Source organism: Tyto alba, unplaced genomic scaffold (assembly GCF_018691265.1).
Source record: "Tyto alba isolate M040663 unplaced genomic scaffold, T.alba_DEE_v4.0 Super-Scaffold_9, whole genome shotgun sequence".
NCBI lineage: Eukaryota > Metazoa > Chordata > Aves > Strigiformes > Tytonidae > Tyto > Tyto alba.
Window position 1 is genome coordinate 2,239,042 of NW_024881330.1, and position 18,580 is coordinate 2,257,621.

The 18,580-nt window shown below is 50.3% G+C and overlaps 1 protein-coding gene across 8 annotated transcripts in view; it reads right to left on the minus strand.

The window, feature by feature from the left end:
• RHPN1 (rhophilin Rho GTPase binding protein 1) overlaps nucleotides 1–9,642 on the minus strand; it is a 43,038-nt gene extending 33,396 nt beyond the window's left edge. For 7 of the 8 annotated variants that reach the window (XR_006164703.1, XR_006164704.1, XR_004409824.2 and 4 more), the window contains exon 1: nucleotides 8,819–9,640. Coding sequence is in view for 4 of the 8 variants with exons in the window: in XM_033011756.2 (XP_032867647.2) it covers nucleotides 8,819–8,920 (102 nt within the window). In the remaining 4 variants the exon portion in view is untranslated. Of the gene's footprint in view, nucleotides 1–8,249; nucleotides 8,433–8,818 lie in introns of all 8 variants that reach the window. The other variant, XM_033011758.2, reaches the window with a different exon arrangement.
• Between the last annotated feature and the right edge of the window lie 8,938 nt (nucleotides 9,643–18,580).

Here is an 18,580-nt window from a genome sequence, read left to right on the forward strand (position 1 = left end):
ATTTTTTTTGGGGGGGAAGCAGGAAACTAAAAAAAAAAAAAAAAGAAATCCTTGCTCAAGAAAGCATGAGACCAGCTTTGATTAGTAAGTCTGGAATGAAAAATTTTGCATTTTCATGGACTTCGGCTTTCTGAAAATTTCTTGTATTTAAAGTCCACTAAGTGGTGCCCCCTTTAAGAGGGTCCATGTTTAACATTGGCATTTTCACTTAAGTGAAAGATTTGAGCTCCTAATTGATGCATTGGAGACTGAGGAATCAGACCCACTCTATCTGGTCCACAAATCTGCAGGCTTAGAGCTTTACAGTAATCTGTAAATTTGTTGAAATTACTGGAGGGACAAACTGGAAGCATGAGACCCTGATTATTCTGGAAAAGCAATTAAGTGGGACATTAAGGCAAACACCCCAAGAGCTGCACAAATCTTGGGACTGAAACACTGAAGAGCAAATACAGGAAAGGCTGATCCAGAAGTGCAACTTCTGGATTTCCCTTGGGAGAACCCACCTATCCTGCACCCAGTGTTGGCTCCCCTGGAAAAAAAAAAAAATAGGGAAATTGGGAATAAAAAAAAAAAGGATAAGAAGTCTCACATCATGAAGCCCAATAAGGACCATACCAGGTTTTGTCCAGCAAGAAGGAACTGGGTCATCACTGAACATGGCCATTGGAGGGGAAAAAAAAAAAACACCACAAACAAACCACACCCCAGCCATGCAGGCACTACTCAAATCTGAGCACCCAGAAGCTCTCAAAGCAAAGGAGATAGCACCAAACTCTTGTCTAGAAAGTAGCTGCTCGTGCAGATGGATGTTGCCCAAGATATTGAATGCGTATTGCTTTTATTAAAGCTGATTATAAACATCGTTCCTTCAATGATATTTCTTCACACGGTACAAGACATTAACCTATACGTGGAATTTAAAGCTTAAGGCGGGGGAAAAGAGCTGTAAAGAGAAGGTGGTGCTTATTAAAATTACAACAGCCCCTCAGGTTTACAGAGAGAGCTGAGCGCGCTTCTCAGCTCCAGAGACGCAGAAGCCAAATGCATATGCAAATATATCCAAATACATGCAAGTGAGCAGGATCCAGGGCCCCTCTCTGCCTCCAGAGCCATAAAAATCCATCCAAAACTCAACAGCCCTGGTAGCAACCAATGAAGGTGGAAAGCACCTCTTCTCTGCTTCCAGCTCTTCCTACTAGAGCTTTCATCACCTTTGAGATCTCTCCACTTCTCTGAAAGGTTTGCTTGAAAGCCGTCAGAGGACTAAAATTTTTTTCAGGGGGAAGAAGAGCAAAAGACTACCTGAATACACAGGCAAGAGGCCAGAGGAACTGCAAATGAGATGGTGGAAGAGGCACAAGAAGGATTATCCAAAACCACAGAGAAGGTCTATGAATGCCTCCTTGTCTGGAGGCAAGGCAAGAAGAAACTAATAAAAATTAAATGCAAAGTGGCATGAGAAGACACTAAGATGGCTCTACAAGATAGTCAAAGACAGTGTTAAAAACCTCTTCACTGCAAATGCAATTAATGGGCTTAGCTAATTGATTTGGCAGCTCCCCACTTCTCCCACACCCAGCTTGAGACAACACCAAGAGGCAAAACTGGAGTCACCACAGTGTCGAAGCTGATGAACAAGACCCCTCTCAAGCACGCAAACAGAGCGGCGCTGATAATCGTTAATCACTTTATCCTTCCACAAGGGCACAAAGGAGATGCCTTCCAGGAACGCTCGCAAGCCCCGATGCAGCTGGAGACCGAGCACGGCTCAACATCATCCAGGACAGCACGGCCTTTGGGTCTGCCTAGACTTCTCCCTCCAAGAGACACTAAGCCATCTGTAGAGCTGTGAGGTGTGTCCTCCCCCCTGCCTGAGCACTGGGCATTTTCTCAATCAGATTTAATGAGATAGTATCAATTCCCATCTAGGCTCCTAAACTAGCAGCAAAAAGCTGCTGGAAAATCAGGTATTGGAGCACCTGATGTAATATTGAAGCCTTGGGAGGATGTCGAGTCAGGATCTCAAGACTTGCTGCCCTTAGGGACTTCATGTGATCTCCCTGCACTTTGCTTTCCTCCTCACCCTTTATCGAGTTGGGTACCTGCTGTAACCCATGGGATTGCAGAACATCTCACCTTGAGAGGATCTGCTGTCGGTCCCAGAGCAGCAGCCTTCACCGGCACGGACCAATATCAAAATTATGCCACTGTGAGAAACGACTAAGCCTAGTCTGCAGCTGCTCCTGGAGCATTGCAGAAATTACATTATTTCACAAATATTGGAGCAAGAAGGAAATTCAGCTCCAGAATAAGATGGACAGGTTAACTTATATATGAAAGGAAACATCACCACAAGCAAAAAAAGGCCATATTTAAATCAAAAGGTAGAGAGGGGAGATAGAATCAAGAGGAGTTCCTCCAACAGCTTGCATTCAATGGAACCCACCACTTTGCCTGTGCCCATACTCTCCAAATTGCAACCAAAAGCTAAAAACTACAGCCGTTTCTAAAGCGGTGATGGATTTAAGCATGCTTTACATAAGGGGGGGGCCTAAGGAAAAAAAAAAAAAAAAAAAAACAAAAAACCACACAAAACACCCAACCCCACTGTTAGGTTATAAAAGGGATTTTCCTTGCTTAATTCTTTGTACACGCTCTTGAAGACAACCCTTTAAAGTCAGAAGAAAGATGCGTTACTTCAACCAGCCTCTTGGGCTTTGGGGTGCACCTAGGGACAGCGATAGAAGAGTCAAGTTGGGTGCTTAAGAAGTGGACAGGTTGAACACGAGATTGATCAGCCTTCCTAGTTTAAATCTTTTACAAAGGAGAAGCAAGCACATAACTCTTCTGGCAAGAGGCCATAAATTGTGTAGCAGCCAGGGAACGGCACAGCTTGTATGTACACAAAGGACAACATATGTTAAGAAAGCCATGAAAATGAATGAGGTGTGGGTCATTAAGTTCCACGACTCGTGTCCAGATCTGAAGTTTATTGCCTCTGACAAAGCAGGATTAGAGCCAGTATTATTGTTGCAAGGCCGTTTTATGCTCAGAAGACATCTGCCAAGCAACATTGCGTTCGATGCTCGGCATGGAAAGGTGGCAGCGTTGCAGAAAGTGCTCAGCCAATGCCTCCCCATAAGGAAGAAAAGGGAAGAAGCCAGAAGACCCCTTCCAGAGGAGGACAAGACAAAGAGAACCCCTTTGAGGGATGTCAAGGCTTCTGACAACTCAAAGCCTACCTTTGCAGGGGACATATACGATGACGGAATGGTGGTGTTAACTCCCCAACACCTCTTCCAGTTCAAGAGCAACCATCTGGGGTGTTAAATAGGACAATTATGTGGTTAGGTTTCCTTCTATAAGCAAGTCCTTAGGGAATGTTTGTTTAGAGATGATCACCTAGTGTACTTTGCACTTCACATCTCCGGTAAACACAAGGAGATGAAACCCAGATGTGTCTTGGGTGACGAGGCAGACCTAGAGCATTATTTGTGACCCCGGTGCCAAAACAAGGCCGTCACCTCCCAGATTTCCCAGCACTAATGACAGACAAACCTAATCATCTGTAGGAAGAGGTGGATGCCAGCCAGTCCAAAGGGCAAAGCCATGCACAGAGGGACTAATTTCCGCTCTTTCGTTTCTGCTAGAGCAGAAGCTCAATCACTGGAAGCAGTGGAGTGAAAGCAAAACTTCAGTGTATGAAGCGATCAAAGGACAACTGCAAGCTGTTACTGTGACACCTGTGAGGAGGGAAAACATGATCATATAAGCAAGAAAAAAAGGGAGATGCAGGTCTGGCTGCTTGAGGGGCTGCTGCATCCCTGCCCAGAGGCACAGGCACAGACCAGGAGTATGCTGGCATGGATTTCTTCAGAGAAATAAGGGGTCTGTAGCTAGGAGTTAAGTTATAGCCCCAGTGGGTATTGAAGCAAAAGCTCCTAGATTCTTGCAGAGCTTTGCTGGATCACCGGACGTGCTCCACAGCCCACCTGCTGGAACACGGACCAAGTCACTCCATCTTCAAGACCAGCTTTAGCCACAAAACAGTCACCACCAGGACTCCTGCCAATTAGAGCGGCTGGAAAGTACCCACAGAATAGCAGGAGAAACTAAAGTTTAATTTGCACGCAGACTGGAGACATCCATAATACAGCAGTGGAGCAAGGAGTTGTCACCAGGTGCTGACCTAGGCTTTACATTCTCTCTCTTCCCCCTCCCCACCCACCCCCCCAATTATCTTTTTCAATGAGGGGACAACCTGGTTTGATGGAAATCAAATTATCTGCCCTAAGATTTGTCATTAAGATCATGGGCAGCAACACATCTGCACCACAGTCCTGGCACCTCGTGTCAGGCAACACGATGTCAGACCCAGCTTCACAACGCAGAACGACAGAGGATCCTAGAACGGATTTGGTTGGAACGAACCTTAAAGATCACCTTGTCCACCACCCCCGCCATGGGCAGGGACACCTTCCACCAGACCAGGCTGCTCAGAGCTCCATCCAACCTGGCCTTGAACCCTTCCAGGGAGGGGGCAGCCACAGCTTCTCTGGGCACCCTGTGCCAGCGCCTCACCCCCCGCACGGTAAAGAATTTCTTCCTTATATTTAATCTAAATCTACCCTCTGTCAGTTTAAAACCATTACCCCTTGTCCTATCACTACCCTCTCTGATAAAGAGTCCCTCCCCAGCTTTCCTGTACCCCCCTTTAAGTACTGGAAGCTAGAAGGTCTCCCCAGAGCTTTTTCTTCCTCAAGCTGAACAACCTAATCTCTCTAAGCCTGTCCTCATGCTTGACATTGGATGACCAGAGCTCGGGGACACAGCTGAGGACTAGCAGCAGGATTAGGCCCATCTCAGCTTCCACTGCTCAGACCAACTCAGGAGATGGTGGATACCATGAATACGTTAAGTGTAGCCCAGCTGCATTTGACAAAGGTACCCACGATGTTCATCTGCTACATCCCCTGAAGCCTCAACTGCCTCGAGCATTTCCATTATCCCAAACTGCTGTATATGTTCCTTAAAGCCTTAAGGATTATTTTGTTTTAATTTTGTATGTTATCCCTTCCAGGGAACAGAGAGATTACCGCTTTTTTTTTTTTTTTTTTTAAGGGAAGGGAGTCAAAAGGCATCAAAAGTGTATTTATTCAATCCTTCCCCAGGAAAGGAAGAAGACACGGTTCAACTCTGTTGGATAACCCGTTGGGATTTCACTCATTTGACCTCTCCAGCGCTGCCTTATTCCTTCCTCACACCAACCAGTTGCTGAGGTTGGTTGCTCAGGACATAAATACACCCTTCAGATGAAATGACAGGAGCTCTGCTGGAGCCTGACTCGCCACGTCTCACCTCCATTTCTCACCTCCATTTCTCCTCCTACCCCAACAGTTCCCACAAGAGCCACCCCAAGGGCTCCTTCACAGAGAGATAGAACTGGCAGTCAGAATAAAACAAACAAACAAACTTTGGAGCCAAAGGCAAAGCCAAGCAAAGCTATGAAGTAAGCCTGAGATATCTCGGTTTGACACCTCACAGCCACGAGGGCCACACTCCAGACTGATCCCCAGTAACCTTTGGACATCATGAGTCATCCCATCTGCAAGCTGTTCTCTCATCCAGAAGCGAATTCCTTTAGATAGGACCAGGATTCATGGGCAATGCCAAATCCATGCCAGTGCTAGATACGGTTTGCTGCTAACCCTGAAGGCCCCCAGCCTTCAGAGCTGTCTGCTAAGTAGGTCCTGGGTGGTGAGCTCCTACAGCATTCAACATCAAGTTAGTGGCCAACCAACGTTTCCAGCACTACCAGTCCGCGGTCACAACTCAAAGAAAATGGCACACAAAGGAGCACGAGGTGCTAAAGCACAAGGAAATCGTATGGCTCGCACCAAGGAAACCTTCAACCCAGCAGGGATGGTGCCTAAAGAGCTGGGGATCAGTGCTTGGGGAAGGGGGCAGAAGAATAATTCAGGCGGAGGTGGGCGAGCCCATGAGCCTTGGTCAAGTTCAAGCTGCGTTTGCTCTCCACTAATTCACCCAGCTCGCATCAAGGCACACTCCAGAATATTGACATTTGCTCTGTAGTAAATCCCGAGCAAAACGCCCACGCGGAGGCAAGGAACAGCCAAAGATGACAACAATTTCTACAGCTCTAGGAAGCGCTGACACATGAGCTACCACGCTCATTAGCGGAGGTACCCTTGATCCACGACCCCGACCATGAGCACGTGGTCTCGAAGCATGACCTCAACCCTGCAGGTTTTACCCAGTAAATGTTTACACCACCTCCCGCTCAAAAAAAAAAAAAAAAAAAAAAAAAAAGACAGGAACTTATTTTTATCTGCTCTCAGGAGCGATAATATTTCCTAACAGAGTTTTGTCCCCAGAAGAGGAGGTTTCCAAGTGGATAGATGATCCAGCAGCTGGAAAGCTTGCTGTAGAAATAAGGTAACTGGAACATCAAGCTCTCAGTACCTGCTTTATTTCCATAACCACACTGGTCTAATAAGCTATTTTGATAGAGTCAGAGCTGTCAACTGGGATTAATAGTCCTCTTTACAACCCATGAGTTTTTGAGTCAGGCCAGCACAGAACAAGTGCCCAAGTGACCCTGGTTTAGCCGCATTAGCCTGTGGGATAGAGAGCAAAACAAAAGCCAGAGAACCACTCTGCACCCAAAAGCGGGCTTTAAAATTCTCCTTGTTAACAGATTATCAATAATTTCTTTCTCCTCCCAGTCAAGGGCATTTCAGAAATTAATATGGGCTGTCGCTGCAAGACAGCCAGTAGGTCACAAAAAAAATGTTTTTACTCCCCAAATATCTATCTACACATAAAAGTCCCTATCATGAAACTAATCTCATGAAGCACTCCGGCTGCAAGCTGGTTTTCTGTGGGAGATATTACCAGCTAAAACCTCTAAAACCTTTTATTGAGAATATGGTTACATCACGCAGCCTTTTAAACGAACACGAGTGCAGGATTAAGGTTTTAAATTTCCCAATGAAGTGCCCTCACTGCTGGCTAGTGCACTCAGTGAGAGGAAAGAAAAATAAAATGGGGGGGGGAATAAAAATATGGCAAACTGGGTTTTTAAACGGCAAAACCTTCATCCAGAGCTTGAATTTTAGGAGCGTGAAACTGCTCCGGGGAGCTGGGGGAGGCACAGGGTATCATGAGAGCCAGGGCAGGGAGCCAACAGGAAACAGATGTATTAAATCTTCAGCCCCAGTATGTGAACTCTGGCAAAAAAGAAAAATAAAATTCACCATCGCAGCAGCATTGAGGATCGCTTGCAAGGGAGCAAACGTGCAGTGGCCCCTGCTGCTTTCAGGGTGAAAAAAACCACAACAGCTAGAAGATGCTATATTGATAGTTTGTTTTAAATAAAAAACTTCTATCATTAATAGGAAATCTAATCAGGTGTTTTTTAAATTAAAAAAGTAATCATGTTATGACAGATGCTGCATATCCCCTGACAGTTTTCCCTCTGTTAAAGCTTTGCAACATTTTCCTATGTTATTCTTCTCTGTGCTACCATCCGATACACCCAAACAGGGTAAACTAATTGCTCTTACAAGGGAAATGGTGTGTCCGTATGCAGAATAAATTGGAAAAAAAAGGGTCCTGCTAATCTTCCCTTACAAGCAGCACCTGCTATTTAGTCAAGGCCCTGGGTAAACGCCAACCTGGTTTAAAGTTGCAACCTCTTTGCCTGCAGTCAGAGAGGCCAAGCTCAAGTGACTCAAGATCAGATTGATGCTTGCTCAGCCAAGGTTGCACTCTTACGAAGAAAAAAAACAAAAAACAAAACAACAACCCAAAACACCTCTAGAGCCCAACTGAGTTTTATTTTTTTGGTTGTTGGGGTTTTTTCAGGTGGTGGGTTTTTTTTTTTTTTTTTTGGCCAAAGGGCTCCGGAAATGCCTCTCGCTGCCGAAGAACGAGTTTTGAAAATTATATACTCGCAAGAAGAGATCAGATTACAGGGCGAACCCACTGCAGGCTTCTCAGGCTGGCTCCCGGGGGACAGACCTAACGGAAGACGCACTTAAACAGCCCCAAAAACTAATGTTTATCCAACTTTTTTTTTTTTTTTTTTTTTTTTTTTTTTGCCACAAGCAACTCTCTTGAAAGCTTCCTCGACCCCAGGAGCTTGCATCGACACCCAAGGGACGGCGGGGAAAGCCGAGCAGCGGGGTTGGTGGCAGCCCGAGGACAATCCCCTTTGGCTTCACCCCGTTGTTACTAATTAAACGAGTGACGCCAGCGGAGCTATCGGCCCCATCTCGCACGCACAGCCAAGTTGCCGTTGCACCGATTTTCCTTGCGGGCAGCTCCCGGGGGAAGAAGAGAGCAACACCCTGCCCGGTACCTCCGATGGTGCTGGGGGGCAGGCAGTGCTTGGCTGGGCCATCTTGCTACGGGCAGGAAGGGGGGAAAAAAAGCCAAAATATGGGAGAATTCGGTTAAACCACTAGGAAGCTTGCGGATGGAGCCAGCGGAGGAAGATGGGATAGAGGAGCGGAGTTTCAGAGATGATTAAGCAATGGGACAGTTCTGCTTGTGGATGAGCTACTGGACCTGTTTCCACCGCACATCGCGCATCAAGCCTTTCCCCATCCAGCCCCCCCTCGCCACGTCCTGACACGGTTTCATCACCGGGATGGACCTGCACATCCCCACCCCCCACCCCCCCCTTTCATGGGGACCACCACCCCCCACGGACCCAAAGGTACCCAGCCCCACGGAGCATCAGCTGGGTGCTTTGCCACCCTGTGCCCCCCACCCCACCGCCGTGCCTCACCTTCCGGGTGCTGCCGCTCTTCAGGGCTCGCAGGAGGACAAGGCCACTGTCCCCGTCCCCTTCCCCACCGCCATCAGGGCTCTCCTCCTCAGGGGGCATCATCTCCGGGGGTGCAGCATCCACGGGCTCAGAGAGTGGGGGGGGGGGGGGGGGTGCGCCCGCAGCTGGGGGCTCCTGCCTGACCTCACCGGGTGGGGTTTGGGGGCTCGGTGGCCCCTCCTTGGGCTGCTCTGGTTCTCCTGGCCTACCCCCCACACCCTGCTAACCCCTGGGGGGGGATGTTCACCCTGTCCTGGGTGGGGGTTTAAACCCCCGCTCGCCCCTGCTCTCTTACGCTGCAAATCCCCACGCACCTAACATCGGGTTAAATGCGAGCCTGCTGTCCGCTTCTCCCTTGGGGAGCTATCCCAAATTGGGGGGGGGGGGGGGGGGTGTACATAACACAACACGGAACCCCAAAAGACACCCCCCCCCCCCTTGCAGAGCTACCCCAGCCGGCGGGCGGGGGGTGAAGTAAAACCCCACAGATCCCTCCCAGCCAAACGGGGTGTGCAAACCCCCACAGACACCCCCCCCCCCCTTTATAGAGCTACTCCAGATGAGGGGGGGGAAGGAAACCCTCCCAGACTTCCCCTTACAGAGCTACCTCAGATGGGGGTGGGGGGGTGTGCAAACCTCTACAGACACCCCCCCCCCCTCCCCTTGCAAAGATGCTGCAGCCAAGGGACGCCCCCCCCGTCCCCCAAACCACCTTACAGAAATAACCCCCTTCGCCAAGTGACCCAATCCGCGGCCCCCCCCCCTCCCCCGGGTGCCGAGGCCTCCGCTCACCCCCCCGGTGCCCCCGCCCGGCCCCGCCAGCCCGGAGCGATCGCAACCGCCAGCCCCGTCGCGGCGCGGAGCATAAGCAGGGCGGGGGGGGCGGGGCGAAGCGCGACTGCGGCCAATAGAAGACGGGGACAGCGCGGATCGGCGGCGTCGCTGCCCAATGGAAGAGCGGGATGGTAAGAGCGGAGGGGGGGGGGGAGGAACGGAGCGGCTCGGGGAGGGGCGGGGCGGAGAGGCTGTCGCCCGTGGCAACGGTGGGAATTAGAACGCCGAGGACGTCACGGGAGGGGCGGGGCCTCGCGGGGCGCCACGCCCACAACTGGGCGCCCTCTCTCCCCCCCCCCCGCACCACATCTGGGCGCCCTCCCCCCCCCCACCCCGCACCACATCTGGATGCGCGATCGCTCCGCCCCCAGCCACATCTGGACGACCCCACCATCAACCAGACGCTCCCCCCCCCCCCCCAGACCACATCTGGGCGCCACCTCCCTTCAAACCCTACGATCCCCCCCCCCCCGCCTCGCACAACATCTGGGCTGATGTGGCTGGGGGTGCCACAAAGCAGCACCCATCGTGCACCCCCACACCCTGTCACCCAGCTCCAGCTGCTTCCTGCCCTAGGTGCTCCCCCCTGGGTGGCCCCTTGGCCACATATTCCCCCCCTCCCACCCCCCCCCACCCCCCCCGAAAAAAAAAAAGCCAATATCTGGGTAGTGATGCTGCAGCTCTCACAGCTGCCCGAGCAATTCCACAACACCCGGGACTGTTGGTGCCCTCACCCTGCTATAGCCATGAGACCCTGCTCCTGTACAAAACTCGATACACCACAAAATATAATAGAAAACTAAATGAAGAAATAAAATAAGATCCACTTTCTTCCTTTTTCCAGCCAGATGCCGACAAATCCCACCTCATTTCCCCCCCTCTGATTCATACTGTTGAACTACGGAACAGTTTTACTCAGTCACGCTCATAAAACAAGAGCCAGACTGGGCAACAGCATGAAATCCTGCAAAATTTCATGGAAAAGTGTCCAGGGGTTGGAAAAATCCAGTTTTCAAGATGCACACGGGACCCTAACGGGTGCAGTGCTCGGCACAGGGATGCTGAGCTGGGTTGTCCCCAGTGTGTGTCACCACGGAAAAGTCTGTTAGTCTTTACTAGGGCCTGGCTTCGTTTCTGTAATGAAGTTAATGAGATTGCGCTGGTGCATGATTAATCTTGTTCATGTCAATAGGGCACGGGGAACACCATGCAGATTGAGCCCTTTAACGAGGAGAAAAGAAAAAAAAAATAGCCTGGCATACATTAAAGCTTTTATATCGCATGAATTTATTTTATAACTGTCTGAATATATTAAACCATTTCCACAATTTCCCAGCCAACTTGCCCTTGTCAGGGCTTCAAGGATTGCACGCGATCCCAGGAGAATGTTAGGAAGGACTTTTCTCTCCCTCCTGGATTTTCCAATCCAAAAGGAGCTGCTGGAGCAGAAACGTGAAATTACTGTTTCATCTGGAATGGCGGCAAGGCTTCTCCTGATGAATATTGCAGCGGTTTGCAAAGAAAATTGCTTTTAATGGCATGGCCGCAATTGTCTGCACACTGGGGAGCGCGGAGGAAGAAGTATTTATTCTTCTGCTGACGAGGGAGCTGCTTTCAGCCCGATTGAGATCGCAGCTCGCTGGATATTGTCATCGATACGGCCCTCAACAGCTCCCCGCTGTGTCACCGAACTGCCAAGGACTCCAGTTGCATCCTGGTTTTCCCCAAGGATGAGCCACATCCCTTCTGTGATCCACGTTTCCCCACTGCAGACCCCTGGATGGAGCCCTCCGGCTCCCATCTCCCCCCATTGCAAAGAGCAAATATATAAAAATTGATGAAATGCATCTTCATTATTAAGCGGTTCAACCCAGGTTGCGCTTGGGCGGGCAAACTGGAGCTGGTTCAGGTGGGGCCAGGTTTCTCCCAGCTCACCCACTCTGCAAACCCCATCGTTTTCCATCAAGGACATGCCAACTGGCGTGGAGAGCTTGGGAAAAACCTTCACCAAGCATCAGGGCTGAATAAATCTATATGGGACCCAGGGTGAAAATGGAAGAAAATCAAATATAGGCTTGGCAGAAGGCGGCCAAGAGCAAACAAGCCCCAGCATGAAGTCGTCCTCTCCTGCTCCCTGCCCCGGGGCTGGCTCCCATCCCTTGACGACTTTTACTCATCCAGCAAGAAAGGTGGCTGGGATGCTTTTTCCCCCCCGGGTGGCGCAACCCAGGATCAAAGGGGCTTTCCCGGAGCCAGCCTTGCCTCTGGGGGGGGGTGACCCGCTCCCCGCCACAAACTGGGCAGCATCTTCCCAGGGGAACAAGTGGCCCCCGCTACTCACCCCGGCAGGGGATCTCAGCGTGGGGCAATGCCTTCTTTTTTCCTTCAAACTCCAGGATTTTTTTTTTTTTTTTTTTGGGGGGGAGGGGGGGGAAGCTTTGCAGTGTAAAATCCACCCCACCCCACCCCCGTGGCCCCTTTGCACCAGGTGTTTCCCAGCAGCGTTGCTTCCGTGGGGTTGAGGATGGTTGGGGCCGTTTTGAGACTCAGCTGTGGGGAGGGCTTGGATGACAACGTGGGCAGGTGAAAACAATAGACTCACCTGCATGAATAGGGCTGGAGAAGAGGGGATGGGGGAGGGATTTGGGGGAGGGATTTGGGGGGGGGGGGGGGGGCCCTATGGGTCACAGCATATAGCACCTGGCCTGTGCACCCCCAGTCTGGATTCAAAGACCTCCTCAAATCCAACCATGGGGCTTTGGTAGGTAAGAGACCGATGAGAAAAGCTGGATTTTAGGCACTAATTTAATAATCTAATTGGAGGTGGGGGGGTGTATTATCTGGCAGGGAGATTTTCCTATGATGTTTTTAAAGCAATAGGTTTGGCCCCACCTTCCAATGGAGCTGTGCAAAGCATTTTCCCCCTAGCAGGTCTCCTTGCTAAGGAGATGCTGGTTGGAGGATCTCCTCAAATTCAGCTTTTAGGTTAAAACTTCACTTCCCAGGGTGCATCTTGGGTTGGGGGCCTCCAATCAGGGCTGAGGGAGTCTTTAAATAAGCTGTTTGCAGTGGGGTATTACCCTTAGGGAGGCAGCAGGGCAAGGGGTGAGGTCTTCTTCTGTTTGGGTGGTTTTGAAGGCGTGTGTCACCCTGCGTTTGACTGAGCGTGGTCTCGCTGGGCAGCTGCAAGTGCCTAGGGCTTGGCAAAGGCTGGTAAAATAGGGAAGTTTTTCAATGTGTTTTCTACTCCTTGAAAAGTTTGCAGGGTGTCTTGCAGTGCTTTGTAGCTTGTTTTCTCTCCTGGAAAAGCCCCCTTTTCTCCTCAGTGCTGAAGGCCCTTTGTGGATGTGGACTACCTTGACATTGTTTGAATTTAATCTTTATTTCTTGCACCCTCTGAGGTCTTGAGTTTCTAGGGGGGATCAGTGATCTGGGGGGATCTGGCTGCTCCAGCCATGAGAAGGAGAGGTGGTAGCTGGGCGATGGTGGCCCAGCAGCCTGCTTTGGTGGGGGGAGTCAATATCTTAACTTTGCTTTTGTTTCTTTATTGTGTTCCGTTATTTTCTATTGTTGTGGCTTTCTGGGTGTAATTAGGGCCTGGATAATCCTTGCTGCATACCCTGGGCTGTTCTGAGGGGGTGCAAATCCGCCCCAGCACACAGCCCCCATCTACCCACCTGGAACTGTGAATTCCTATATTGCTTGAGGGGGGCTTTCCTCTTATTTGAGCAACAATTTTATTTTTACCATCGCCAAGAGCAGCCCAGGGACTGAGCTAAAGTTTTTTTCCATTTGGTGTTTTAATCGCGTCCTTGTTAACGCTGAGCTTAACCCTGTGGGTACCTGCAGACTTCAGGGTCAAGCTGTGGAGCGAGCATCTGCTGGGTTTTTTCTCTGAGAGCAAAAATGAGGTGCTACTGGCCATCTGCCATCTCGGTCTCATTGCAGTGGCCATCCTTGGGGACACTGTTGTCTAACCCTGTGTCACATCTGGAAGTGCTGGTGGATGACAGAGCCATGGGAGTCTCAAGGGCCAGTGAGGCAAAGAGCAGCAGTAGCAGGTGGGTGCCATGGGGCATGGCAGGGGATTTTGGGGGGCCTCCAGCATTACATTATCATACTTTCTGCAACTGGCTCTGCTGGGCAACTTGACCCTAGAATGGTCAGTGAGGAAATCCCTTCCAATTTCTTTTTGGGAGCGCTTTCTTAGTGCTGCTGGACGCAAGGATTAGGCAGTGTGGAATCGTACCACGGCCTGTTTCCACCACCAAGAGGTTTGTTGCAGCCTTTGCCTGCTTGGCCGGGGTGGGACAAATTTGCTCTTGTCCCCAGGAAGCGAAAGAGCGAGTCGGGGAAGGGGGAAGAGGAGGTGCCGAAGGCACCCAGGAGGAAGACTGTGAAGAAGGAGCTGGAGGAAACACCATGCACGGTGCAGGTATCAGCCACCCTTCTCCATGCCTGGACATTGGGGTGACCCTTGTGACTGTCCCAAGTATTTTGTAGGTGTTGAACCTGCTCCATGGACTTCCTTTTCTCTTACACTGCTCTGTCCTGACGTGCAGCCCCCTGCAGTAAAAGGGAAGAAGAAGAAATCGCCAGGGGTCAAGGAGAAGCCTCTGCAGGAAAACACCATCAGCAGGTAACCCCTTGGCTGGATGGAGGGCTGGTGGTGGCACCCAGGGGAGCAGATGGCATCAGTGGGGCTTTACCCCCCCCCCACTGTCTTGGGGTTCCACATCTGGGTTCACCCCAGAGTTGTGCATAAGAGTGCTGTGCCCAACTCTGCTCTCCTTGGACCGTTTTTATTATCAAGAAGTTTTCTTAATTGGGAAAAAACTTGTGTTCTTTGTCTCCTTTTTGGTCAAGAAGCTCTCTAAAGCGAGAGGCTGGAGAAGGGAAAGGTGGTGGCTCGAGCCTGCAGGATGGGGTCCAAGCAGAGGAGGGAGTTGCATCTGGATTGGTATGTGGTGGTCCCTGTGACGAAGGATTAAGGAGTGCGCTCGTGGTTTGCTCTTAAAAGAGCTGGGAGGGTGGTGTCCTACAACTTCTGGTTGCGTGCAAGCGCCTGAAAGGGATCCTTTGAGCATCCTGAATTAAATTAAGCCGTAAATTGCCTGAAGCTCAGATGCATGTGGCATTGGGGTTGAATCAGTCACACGTTGGCATTGGGGTTGAATCAGTCACACGTTGGCACTGGACCAAGAGCATGAACCGGCACTAATGGAGAGCACCAGGACTTGGGTGACTCCATCACTTCCCAAGCACGAGGCTGCGATTGGTCTCACCTTGACAAGCATCCCTTTCGAACGCATTTGGTCTTTACTGCTGTTCTTGGGATGATGCTGGAGAGCAAAGATCCTGGCTGATTCCCCCTACATATTGCTCTTGTCCTCTTGGTGTGTAAAACCAGCAGAAATGTTTTTTCCCTTCCCCGTGATGAGTCTCCATTCCTCTTGCAAACAGGGTCTGAAATGTCAGCAAACTCTCCTGGATGAATGTGATCAAAGCTGCAGTCTTGAAACCCCCCCAGGGGTGCCTGCAGCCAGTGTCCTGGTGTTGCCGGTGTTCCCAGTGCAACTGCCAGACATTTGCATGCAGGAATTTTTTTTTTTGAAAGACTGTGGCTGGCTGCCCTTGAGTTTACCAACCTGATTTCTGACAGTGGCTGAAGGATTGTGAATATGAGAGCAGGCGTATTCCCAGGGAACAAAAGTGTACATTGCTATAACCAACCTATAATTAACTCAGTTGTTTTTTTTTTTTTTTTTTCCCCCTTAATGAGTTAACCCAGCAGCTTCTCAGCATCAGCTTTCAAGAAAAATACCTGTGTGGTTTTGGCCTTCCTTGAAAGCCTTCGAAAGAGAAACTCGGGGAAGTCGGAATTTATAACGAGAGCCTTGATGCTTGGCAAGCATCGGGTGAAGCTGGGATGGGTTTCAGGGTGCTGCATAGTTAGACGTAGCCTTGCCTGGCCGGGGGCAGAACAACCTGGCTTCAGCTTTGAAAACGAGTGTGCAAACAGTGGGATAATATTTCAGGTGGCCACCACGGGTCAGTTTTTAGGGCTCCAAGTCCCCCTTCGAGCTTGTTTTCCTCTAGATCCTGTCCCCGTTTTCCCTGTGCTTTATTTTTCTCCTTGGCCTTCTCTTCCTTGCCTTCTGTACACCCTTGTATTTCCCACCCTGTGACTTTGCCCCCCACCTCTCTTCCCCCTTGCCATCTGCTACAAGGGTCATTTAATTTTCTAAGGACCAAGCTGGCATGGATGCACATAAGCTGCTAAATGATGCGTCTTTGTTTTGGAGCCCTCCCGTCCTTTCTGCTGTTCAGGACGGGTGTCCCCAGTAGCACCTATGCATCTAGTGAACCTCATGGTTGAGGATGGGTGATAGTTTTCCCGTATTTGCTCTATAAAATACCTTTTCAGTGTTGTTGGAAGTAAGACATGGGTTTCCTAACCCCACAAATCCTCAAAGCTTGGAAAAACTTGGTATTTTGGGCTCCTGGATTTTAGCCAAGGTGGATGAGGAGGGGCAAAGTGATGTCAATGGGATGTGGGTACTGTGGCCTGGCTGGGTGATTGCTTGGGGGTGATGCTGCTGTTGGGGTACTCATGTCAGCTAACCTCTCCCAGATCAACAGCGTTAATGTCTTTCAGGAGGAGACTGAATCAACCCTCCATCAAGGGCCATCAGTGGAGCTGCAAGATTCTCCAAGGTAAGCCAGGCTACTTTGAGTGCTTTTTGCCCAGAGAACTGGAAATTTGTCCTTTCTCTTCTTGCCATGGGCTTGCAGAGCTGTGGTTTTTTTCCTCCTATATCACTGAGACGACTCTGCTGCTGATGCCTTCACTGGGCAGCTTGGCCACGTCCTGGTGCCTTCAGTGACCTTAAAGCGTGCCAGAAACATCACAATTTTTCTGTGGAATTTGAGGCCCCATCCTGGGATTCGAGGGTGGAGGGAGAGGCTCCTGGCCCCATCCAACCTCCCTGAGGATGCTCGAGTCAGCAGGGTACGATTGCTCAGATGCACACATACCTACATAAATATGGAAGTAGGCGGTAGGAGAATGCTGGTGGGGAAAACCAGCCTCCCAAAGCCTGGGAAAAGGGTGTTTATTTCTGTCACCCCATGCTAGATCTGGGCAGAGATAGGAAGATGAATTCATAAAGCTGTCCCTTAGCAGGCTAATCCTCTTTGCATCTTAGAGGCAGGGGCTTTCATGTCAGGCGAGAGGCCTCTAATAAGACCTTCTGGGGAAGGAGCCCATCCCAAAAGGTGGCAGGACTTTGCCTTCTGAGTCATGAATCTTCTGGTGCTCAGCTGCTAATGAGATTGGAGGGGCCGAGTGTGTTTTGCTGGGCCATTTGGCCTAATGAGTTTAGTGCAGATTGTGTAATGTGTGTTCTGGCTGCCTGGAAAAGCACCCAGCCCCTGGCTTTGGGGGAATTTTCTGTTTCCATCACGAACAGACTGTAAGGCTTTTCTGAGCCCTCCTGTGTAGTTCTGATGTCCCACAGCCTGGTAATATGACATCAGTCTAAATGAACTTTTAGAAATGGGCCCAAAATCTCCCTTTCCCTTGCAGAAACTATATCTGCAGGATGTTTTGGCTAAAAACAGAAATCGTGGCTTTTTGTGCTTGCCTGGATGTGCAGGAAGGGACATCACCACTCTCCTTGGATGGGGAAACCTGGCTTCTCAACTCCTTCTTGGATGGCATTGGGGCAGCTGGCCATGCTTCCAAACTGGGCCTGCTGGGGGGATGCCAGGAATGGGGAGAGGCAGGCAATGGGTCTGACCCATGGGCTGGTTAAAGGGCCTGAGCTCAGTTCCAAGCTTGCCTAGCACGGACTGGAGGAATTGGGGCTCTGGTTGCTTTTCACTTGCTGCCCTGACCTGTTGGTCCCATAAGTTGTTTGGTTTGGGGTTTTGTTTTGGTTGGTTGGTTGTTTTTTGGTTGTGTTTTTTTTTTTTTTTTTTTTTTTTATGGTGGTGCTCATCACAAGCTGGGGGTGTGATGCTCTATAGCCTGGTGGACATCTCACTCAGTTGGGAAGTGGCAACGACCCAGCAGGGACAGCCCCAAGTTTCCCTGTGGTCAAGGGGGATACCATCACCTCAACCTTGTGGAGATGCAGGCTCAACCTAGAAGATGTAGGCTTGGTTTAGGCTGTGCTTGCTACTCCCTCATTCATCTCTTGCTTTGCTTTTTTAGAACATGAGCAACTGAAAGATGAAGCTCCCAACTCCCTGCCTGGTTAGGAGAGGCCTCGGGAGAAAGTATTTTATAGGGGCACGTTGCTGCTTTATAATGCTTGCGAGTCCCACAGAAATCCCCAAAACTCACTTGACCTTTCTGCTGACCAGGGAAACATTCCTGCATTCCCCACCCATATTGTTGATGACGGAGGTCGTGGATCTGGACACTTCTTGTCCTCCAGCTTGTTGCATCGATGAAGCTTGTGTCCTTCCCTGTCGTACCAATTCTCAGGCTGCCTTCTTAGGAGGGAAGTGGGGGGAGTCTGTCCCCACAGTCCCAGGGGATATGTCCTATCGTGAGGTCTCCTCTAGAGTGTCCATGATGCTCGGCCTAATGCCATCTCTGTCCTGCTTTCTGCTGGTGCTGCCAAACCTTGCAAACAAGTCCCCTTCTTTGGGCAGGCATGTCTCTGGGGACATTTCCTTGCCTCCCCCATTTGATCTGGAGACCTTGTGGTCCTGTTCATTTGAGCTTCCTCATCCCATAAGCTGCAACCTGGGGTCATCCTGTTCTTACCGGGGGGGCTGACCACTGCTGCTTTGGGGTATCTCCAGTCACCACAGCACCCAGGGTGCTGCCATGCTCGAAGGGAAACAAGGGCTCATTTGGGAACAATCCTGTAATTT